This window comes from Leptonychotes weddellii, chromosome 11, assembly GCF_054177405.1.
Source record: "Leptonychotes weddellii isolate Sample4059 chromosome 11, ASM5417740v2, whole genome shotgun sequence".
NCBI classification, from domain to species: Eukaryota; Metazoa; Chordata; class Mammalia; order Carnivora; family Phocidae; genus Leptonychotes; species Leptonychotes weddellii.
Window position 1 is genome coordinate 47,802,017 of NC_138379.1, and position 9,960 is coordinate 47,811,976.

At 39.6% G+C, this 9,960-nt stretch overlaps 1 protein-coding gene and 1 non-coding gene across 2 annotated transcripts in view; both read right to left on the reverse strand.

Moving 5' to 3' along the window:
• The window catches only part of C2CD3 (C2 domain containing 3 centriole elongation regulator), a 140,562-nt gene that overhangs the window by 29,789 nt on the left and 100,813 nt on the right, over positions 1-9,960 (reverse strand). The window contains exon 27 of the mRNA XM_081797327.1: positions 8,370-8,503. Coding sequence (XP_081653453.1) covers positions 8,370-8,503 — 134 coding nt within the window. The remainder of the gene's footprint in view (positions 1-8,369; positions 8,504-9,960) is intronic.
• LOC115939948 (small nucleolar RNA SNORA5) lies at positions 3,220-3,354 on the reverse strand. The gene has a single exon (XR_004074719.2). It is a non-coding gene; the product is annotated as a small nucleolar RNA SNORA5 (small nucleolar RNA).

Sequence of the window (9,960 nt, forward strand, 5' to 3'; positions counted from 1 at the left end):
ATGCGGGACTCGATCCCGGGACTCCAGGATCATGACCTGAGCCGAAGGCCGTTGCTCAACCAACTGAGCCACCCAGGCGCCCAATATAGAGATTACTTTAAATGTGTAGATTGCCTTGGGTAGTATAAACATTTTAACAATATCTGTTTTTCTAATCTATGAGCATGCAATGCCTTTCCATTTTTCAAAGTAGGATCCACATCCAGCGTGGAGCCCAATGTGTAGCTTGAACTCACAACGCTGAGATCAAGACCTGAGCTGAGATTAAGAGTTGGACGCTTAACCAACTGAGCCACACAGGAGACCCTATCTTTCCATTTCTTTCTTTCTCTTTTTTTTTTTTTTTAAGATTTTATTTATTTATTTGACCGAGAGAGAGCAAGCGAGAGCAGGAACACAAGCAGGGGGAGTGGGAGAGGGAGAAGCAGGCTTCCCGCTGAGCAGGGAGCCCAATGCGGGGCTCGATCCCAGGACCCTGGGATCATGACCTGAGCCGAAGGCAGATGCTTAACGACTGAGCCACCCAGGCGCCCCCCTATCTTTCCATTTCTTTGTGTCATCTTCTATTTCTTTCATCAATATTTTAGAGTTTTCAGAGTATAGGTCCTTTGACCTCTTTGGTTAGATTTATTCCCAAGTACTTTACTATTTTTGGTGCAATTGTATATGGGATTGTCTTTTTGTTTTGTTTTCTTAATTTCTTTCTGCTGCTTTATTATTAGTGTATAAAAATGCAACAAATTTCTTTTTTTTTTTTAAAGGAAATAAACAGTACGATGGGGAGACGAAAAAGGCAAGTTAGACTTGAGGTTTTTTTTTTTTTAAGATTTTATTTATTTATTTGACAGAGACACAGTGAGAGAGGGAATACAAGCAGGGGAAGCGGGAGAGGGAGAAGAAGGCTTCCCACTGAGCAGGCAGCCCGATGCAGGGCTTGATCCCAGGACGCTGGGATCATGACCTGAGCCGAAGGCAGACACTTAACGACTGAACCACCCAGGCGCCCCATGCAACAAATTTCTTTACATTGATTTTGTATCCTACGATCTTACTAAATTCATTTATTAGTTCCAGTAGTTCTTTGGTGGCATCTCTAGGGTTTTCTATATATAGTGTCATGTCATCTGCAAATAGTGGAAGTTTTACTTCTTCCTTACCAATTTGGATGCCTTTTATTTCTTTCTGTTATTTGTTTATTTCTGATTGCTGTGGCTAGGATTTCCAGTTCTTTGTTGAATAAAAGTGGTGAAAGTGGACATCCTTGTCTTGTTCCTGACCTCAAGGGAAAAGTTCTCAGTTTCCCCCCCTTTCAGTATGGTGTTAGCTGTGGGTTTTTCATATGAGGCCTTTATTATGTTGAATTATGTTCCCTGTAAACCTACTGTGTTGAGGTTTTTTTTTTTAATATCATGAATGGATGTTATATTTTGTCAAATGCTATTTCTGCATCTTTTGAAATGATATGATTTTTATCCTTTCTCTTATTGATGCTGGTATATTACACTGATTGATTTACAAATATTGAACCAGGCTTGCATTCTGAGTTAAATCCCACTTGATTGTGGTGAATGATTTTTTAATGCACTGTTGGATTCAGTTTGCTAATATTTTATTACGGATTTTTCTATCTATGTTCATCAGAGATTTTGGTCTGTAGGTCTCATTTTTTGTAGTGTCTTTATCTGGTTTTGGTATCAGGGTAATACTGGCCTCATAAAATGAATATGGAAGTTTTCCTTCCTCTTCTATTTTTTGGAATAGTTTGAGAATAGGTACTAACTCTTCTTTATTTTTTAAAACAAGATTTATTTATTTATTTATTTAAGAGTGCAAGAGCGGGGGGTGGGGCAGAGGGGGAGAGAGAGAGAGTCCTAAGCAGACTCTGAGCTGAGTGCAGTGCCCAACACAGGGCTCAATCCGACGAATGTGAGATCATGACCTGAGCCGAAATCAAGAGTCGGATGTGTAACGGACTGAGCCACCAAGATGCCCCCTTACTCTTTAAATGTTTGGTAGAATTCACCTGTGACGCTGTCTGGTCCTGGACTTTTGTTTTTTGGGAGTTTTATGATTAGATTCAATTTCATTGCTGATAATTGGTCTGTTCAAATTTTCTATTTCTTCCTGCTTCAGTTTGGTAGGTTATATGTTTCTAGGAATTTATCCATTTCTTCTAGGTTGTCCAATTTGTTGGCATATAATTTTTCTCAGTATTTTCTTACAATTGTTTGTATTTCTGTGGTGTCAGTTATTATTTCTCCTCTTTCATTTGTGATATTGTTTGAGTCCTTTCTTTTTTTTTTTTTTTTGGATGAATTTGCTAGAGGTTTATCAATTTTGTTGATTTTTTTTCAACGAAGCAGCTCCTGGTTTCATTAATCTGTTCTACTATTTTTTTTTTTAGCTTCTATGTCAGTTATTTCTGCTCTAATCTTTATTATTTCCTTCTGCTGGTTTTGGGTTTTGTTTGTTCTTTTGTGAGCTCCTTTGGGTGTAAGGTTAGGTTGTTTATTTGAGATTTCTCTTGCTTTGTGAGGTAGGTCTGTATTGCTATAAACTTCCCTCCTAGAACAGCTTTTGCTGCATCCCAAAGATTTTGGACCGTTGTGTTTTCATTTTCATTTCTCTCCGTGTACTTTTTGATTTCTTCTTTGATTTCTTGGTTGACCCATTCATTGTTTAGTAGCATGTTATTTAACCTCCATGTATTTGTGGTATTTCCAGGTTTTTGCTTGTGGTTGACTTCAAGTTTCATAGTGTTGTGGTCAGAAAAGATATATAGGACTTCAATCTTTTTAAATTTGTTGAGACTTATTTTGTGGCCTACTATGTGATCTATTCTGGAGAATGTTCCGTGTGCACTTGAAATGAATGTGTATTCTGCTGTTTTAGGTTGGAATGTTCTACATATATCTTAAATCCATCTGGTCCAATGTGTCATTCAAGGCCACTGTTTTCTTGTTGATTTTCCGTTTGTTTCCATTGATTTAAGTGTTACCCATTCTCTTTTAATAAATTCTCCACATTATAGCCTGAGTGATTTTTTTTAAAAACATAGGTCTGAAATAACAATTAATAAGAACAACACTATTTATGGAGTCCTTATTTAATGTGCCAAGCACTGTTCTAAGCATTTGTGTACTAACCTATTCCCTATTCAATCACCATTGTTCCTTTCTAGCTTTGGTTTCTCTTTTTTTGGGGGGGGGGGGCGGCGCGAGGTGTCCGTGACCAAATTTATCCCTGAGGCCCAGCATGGGGGATCAGGGCCCATGGATCACAGTGTTTCTGTGGCAGCCTTTCAGGCCAGTGCCGGCCACAGGGTGGGCAGGCACTGAATTTGACACAGCTGCAGTGTTTTTTTTTTTTTTAATCTATAAAACAAGTTTCAAATTTCTTACCAAGGTATTCACGAACTGGACTCCAGCAATAATTGTCTTCTCTTTAAATAATAGCTTCATTGAGATATAATTCACATACCATACAATTCACCCAGTGAAAGTGTACAACTCAATGGTTTTTAGTATATTCAGAGTTGTGTAACCATCACCACAATTTTAGGATATTTTCATCACCCCAAAAAGAAACCCTATACCCATGAGCAATCACTCCACATTTCCTCCACTCCCCAAACCCTCAAACCCAAACCTCCCAGCTCTAGGCAACTGCTAATCTACTTTCTGATTCTGTAGATTTGTGTAATCTGAATAATTCATATAAATGAAATAATAACCATATATAGTCTCTTGTGACTGGCTTCTTCCATTTAGCATGTTTTTAAGCTTCACCCATGCTGTAGCATATATCAGTAATTCATTCCTTCTCATGGCTGAATAATTTTCTATTATATAGAGATATATATAGATATAGATAGAGAGAGACATTTTGTTTACTCATCAGATGATGGACATTTTGGTTGTTTCCATTTTTAAGTTATAAGGAGTAATGATACTACAAACACTCATGTACAGGTTTTCGTGTGGACATATGATTTTACTGTTCTTGGGTATATACCTAGAAGTGGAATTATTGGATCATATGATTACTCTATGTTTAACCTTTTAAAAGGAAGTGCCAGACTGTTTTCCAAAGCAGCTATACCATTTTATTTTTTTTACTCTTTTTTTTTTTTAAAGATTTTATTTATTTATTTGAGAGAGAGAATGAGAGAGAGAGAGCACATGAGAGGGGGGAGGGTCAGAGGGAGAAGCAGACCCCCTGCTGAGCAAGGAGCCCGATGTGGGACTCGATCCCGGGACTCCAGGATCATGACCTGAGCTGAAGGCAGTCGCCTAACCAACTGAGCCACCCAGGCGCCCCGCAGCTGTACCATTTTAAAAAAATCCCACCAACCATGTATGAGGGTTCCAGTTTCTCCACATCCTCCCAACACTTGTCCTTTTGATTGTAGTGGGTGTGAAGCGGTATCTCATTATGGATTTCATTTACATTTTCCTGATAGTTAATGATGTTAAGTATCTTTTCATGTGCTTACTGACCATTTGTATATCTTCTTTGGACATTTGTCTATTCAGATCATTTGTCCGTTCTTTTTTGTAAACTATTTCTTTCTTTTTTTTTTAGATTTTATTTGAGAGAGACAGAGAGAGAGTGAGCGAGCACAAGCACAGGGTGGGGAGAGGGAGGGAGAGAAGCAGACTCCCTGCTGAGCAGGGAGCCCCACACGGCGCTTGATCCCAGGACCTGGGATCATGACCTGAGCCAAAGGCAGACGCTTAACTGACTGAGCCACCCAGGCGCCCCTTTTGGTCCATTTTTAATTGGGTTATTTGCTTTTTATTATTGAGTTATAGGAATTCTTTATGTATTCTGGATATAAGTCTCATCAGATATCTACGGTTTGCAAATATTTTCTCCCATTTTGTGGGTTGCCTTTTTATTTTCTTAATTGTGGCATTAAAGTTTTTAATTTTGATGAATCTAATTTACTTTTTCTTTTGTTGCTTCTGCTTTTTGTGTCTTTTATAAGGAATCATTTGCCTAATCTAAGGTCATGAAGATTTACTCCTGTTTTCTTCTAAGAGTTTTTATAGTTTTAGCTCTTACATTTAGATATATGATCCTTTTGGAGTTAATTTTTGTATACAATGTGAAGAAGGGGTCCAACTTCAATCTTTTGCACGTGGGTATGCAGTTGCTCCAGCACCATTTGCTGAAGACTATTTTCCTCATTAAAGCATCTTGGCACCTTAGACATCTTGGCATCCTTGGCACATGGGTTTACTTCTGGACTGGCAATTTATTCCACTGATCTAGATTTCTATCCTTATACCAGTAGCACACTGTACTGTTTACTGGAGCTTTGTGTTAAGTTTTGAAATTAGGAATTTTTTCTTCTCTTTCAAGACTATTTTGCCTATTCTGTGTCCCTTGAATTCCCATATGAATTTTAGGACTAGCTGGCCCATTTCCATGAAAAATCCAGCAGGGACTATGATAGGGAGTGTGTTGAATCTGTAGATTGATTTGGGGAATACTGCCATTTTAACAATATTAAGTCTTCCATTCTGTGAACATGGGATGTCCCTCCATTTATTTAGATCTTCTTTAATTTCTTTCAACAACGTTTTGTAGTTTTCAGAGAATAAGTTTTGGACTTTTTTTTGTTAAATTTATTTTTTAAGTATTTTATTCTTTTTTTTTTATTTTTAAGATTTTATTTATTTTTTGACAGAGAGAGACACAGTGAGAGAGGGAACACAAGCAGGGGGAGTGGGAGCGGGAGAAGCAGGCCTCCCACGGAGCAGGGAGCCCGAAGCAGGGCTGGATCCCAGGACCCTGGGATCATGACCTGAGCCGAAGGCAGATGCTTAACGACTGAGCCAGGCGCCCCTTATTTATTTTTTTAAAGATTTTTATTTATTTTTTTGACAGATAGAGACACAGTGAGAGAGAGGGAACACAGGCAGGGGGAGTGGGAGAGGGAGAAGCAGGCTTCCCTGCCGAGCAGGGAGCCTGATGCAGGGCTTGATCCCAGGACCCTGAGATCATGACCTGAGCCAAGGGCAGACGCTTAACGACTGAGCCACCCAGGCGCCCCTGTGTATTATATTTTAAAATGTTCTCAGTTTAGGGGTGCCTGGGTGGCTCAGTTGGTTAAGTGTCCAACTCTTGATTTTGGCTCAGGTCATGGTCTTGGGGTCATGAGATATTGACCCTGTGTGGCGTTCCACACTCAGTGGGGAGTCTGCTTGAGGATTCTCTCCCTCTGCCTCTCTCCCCACTCGTGTGTGCTCTCTCCCTCTCTCTCTGAAATAAATAAATCTTTAAAAATACTTTTCAGTTTAATTTTCTAATATGGTAAAAATAGATAGATATAACTTACCTAAATAAACCTCTTTGAGGTCACCAATAATTTTTAAGAGTACAAAAAGGTTCTGCAGTAGAAATGTCTGAGAACTGCTTTACTAAGGTATAACCATTATATAATAAATTTCACATATTTAAAGTCTATAATATGAGGTATTTTTAAAAAAGATTTTATTTATTTGAGAGAGAGAGAGAGAGAGTGAGCATGAGCAGTGGGGAGGAGCAGAGGGAGAGGGAGAAGCAGGCTCACTGCTGAGCAGGGAGCCCGACGTGGGGCTTGATCCCAGGACCCCAAGATCATGACCTGAGCCGAAGGCAGACGCTGAACCAACTAAGCCACCCAGGCACCCCATATGAGGTATGTTTTTGTTATAATTTTTTGTTGTGACTGAAAAATTATTGACTAAATAACAGCCCTTTATTGGAGAAGTATCAAAACTGACCATTTGGTCCAATTAGAGCATAATTTTGTGCCACAATATTATGAGTTTTGACATGTGTACATCTTAAAGAAACCATTAAAACATTAAGAATATGAACATATTCATCACCCTTAAAAGTTTCCTCCTGTCCTTCATAGTTCCTCCGTTTTTCTTGCTCTATTCATTTTCCCTTGACCCTAGACAACTATTGATTTGCTTTCTGTCACTATAGATTAGTATGAGTTTTCTAGAATTTTATATAAATGGAATCAGATACAATGTACCCTCTTTTGTCTAGCTTCTCTCTCAACCTAATTATTTTGAGATTCATTTTGTATATCAATATTGCCTTTTGCAAAGTTTTTGAGTAGCATTTCATTGTAGGAATATACCACAATTTGGTTAGCCTTAGATGGCTAGCTGGATCAGAATATGTCATTTTGATATGGTCCTCCTGAAGTAGGAACATGGTTCCTATTTTTTTTTTTTTTTAAAGATTTTATTTATTTATTTATTTGAGAGAGAGAGAGAGACAGCATGAGCGGGGGAGGAGGGCACAGGGAGAGGAAGAAACTGGCTTCCTGCTGAGCAGAGAGCCTGATGTTGGGCTCGATCCCAGGACCCTGGGAGTCGAAGGCAGATGCTTAACCAACTGAGCCACACAGACGTCCCTGGAACAGGGATATTTTTATGTGGACAAAAAGCAAACCACTAAACTTAGCTTTTACAATTACTAAACAGCAGCCTCACCATCAATCTATATTTCTATCGTTGTACCAGGACCCCTATCCTCCCTGTGTCTCATGGATTGGCTATGGTCAAAGTAACACCCATAAAATTACACCAGAATACCAGAACAATTATTTAAGCCTGTGATCTAGGGTTTGACAGACACATGCGAGCCCTTTATACAGAGGGCAGAGGCACTCTTCATGTGGTAAGCAGGTAGAGAGCTACACAGCGCTGAAATGGGCCTTTGAGTGGCTAAGTGGTGTTAGTGTCTTTATAGAATAAAGGGTCTACTCATAACTGCTGCTGTAGGAATGGCTGTTGTAGGGAAAGATCCCTTGCCTTATTCCTGAAGTAGAGAGATAGACACGGGAAAGACTGGTGGAGGCAGGGGGATGACAAATGGCACTAGGGCCTGGAAGGGAGTGGGGTGGAAAGCAGCAGTGTTATTCCTAGACCCTGCCCTTTGAGAGAATGGAATATGCTCTCGCCCTGATATCCATACGCATGTCCATGGTTGGCGTGGTGAAGCATCTGGATGGGCCAGTTGCTTTTTATAAAATATCCTGGTTCCTAGGTTGGAAAGGGAAAGATCTCAGACATCTGATGACTGATTTTAGGGATAAAGGTTAAAGGCCTCTAAGGAAAAGAGAGAAGCGTCCTTTCCACTGAAGCTACCTTTTTGATAGCAGTAATAGTTCTAGTTTCCTGTCTTATAAAAAAAAATTTGCTTTCATAGGATCCTGGAGTTCCCAGGGGCTGTGACTGAAGATCAACAAAGCTCTTTCCCTGTCTCTAGTTTGTTCCTCCAATAAAGGAAAGAGAGAAATGCCAAACCAGTTAGCAGACATCCAACTCTCTATTTCTTCCCATCAAAAACTCACTCACCTCTCAGGGGAGGAGAAATCAAGTTCCTTTGATGAGGTGTGAGCAAGTTGTTCTGGGGTCCATCTTGCAATGCAGCTGGGGAATGCAGTACACATATCAGAGGCAGGGAAGGAAAAGGGGCTATATATTGGGATCTGTAGAAACAATGAGAAAAATGGTATACCTGTCACCACAAATCCTTTTGGAACAAAGAAGTATAAATAAATTTGTAAATTTGTGTTTAAAAAATTTACTGTATGTAGACAAATAAAATTTGCTGAGTATTTTCTATGTGTTGAATGCTGTACTAAGCAATTCACATGCATTTTCTCATTTAAACTTCACAATAATCTTATGAGGCAGGTACTATTATTATCCCCATTTTATATACTATGCTATCAGATTGCTTTTTAGTTACTTTATTTGTTTATGCTCCTGCTCTTCCAGCTAGTTTGTGAACTCCTGACTGGATATCATTTTATTTTACATGTGAGGATAATCTGGCTGTGGTATTTCTTGTCTCATGACTACCAGGGCTGATGTGAAAAGACCTTCTTCCACAGCAACTGTTTAACTCTTCATCACTTTCTCATGCAGTCATTCATGCATTCAATATTTACTGACTCCCACCCTGCCAGACCCTGGGCCAGGCATGCATGATAAGAGAGATGAAAAAAACCCTACGATCTTTGCTTTGATAGAGCTCCCCCATCTGGGACAGTCTGGAAAATTCTTTCTTTTATAGTTCAACTCCCTGAGTGTCTGTACTTACTATCATTGAGTCCCCTCTTTCCATTCCCTCTCTTTTTACTTTTTTGACAGTTAAAAAATATTTATCTATTTATTTTTTAAACATTTTATTTATTTATTTGTCAGAGAGAGAGAGAGAGAGAGCACACACAAGCAGGGTGAGCGGCAGGCAGAGGGAGAAGCAGGCTCCCCGGTGAAGAGAGAGCCCAATGTGGGACTCAGTGCCAGGACCCTGAGATCATGACCTGAGCTGAAGGCAGACACTTAACTGACTGAGCCACCCAGGCATCCCAGAAATTTTTATTGAAACCCAATTAATTTAACATATAATGTATTATTGATTTCAGAAATAGAGGTCAGTGATTCATCAGTTGCATATAGCACCCAGTGCTCATTATATCATGTGCCCTCCTTAATGTCCATCACCCAGTTACCCCATCCCCCCACCCCCTCCCCTCCAGCAACCCTCAGTTTGTTTCCTATGATTAAGAGTCTCTTATAGTTTGTCTCCCTCTCTGATTTTGTTTTGTTTTTTTCCCTTCTTCCCCTGTGATCATCTGTTTCGTTAGAACAATTTTAGGGACACCTGGGTGGCTCAGTCAGTTAAGCGTCTGCCTTCAGCTCAGGTCATGATTCCAGGGTCCTGGGATCGAGCCCCGCACTGGGCTCCTTGCTCAGAGGGGAGCCTGCTTCTCCCTCTGCCCGCTGCTTCCCCTGCTTGTGCTTGTGCTCTCTCTGACAAATAAAATCTTAAAAAAAAAAAAAAAAAAAAAAAGCAATGATTTTAATGTAATAGAGTTTTTTTTAAAAATTTTTTTACTAAGTTTTTTTTTATTTATTTGACAGAGAGCGAGAGACAGCG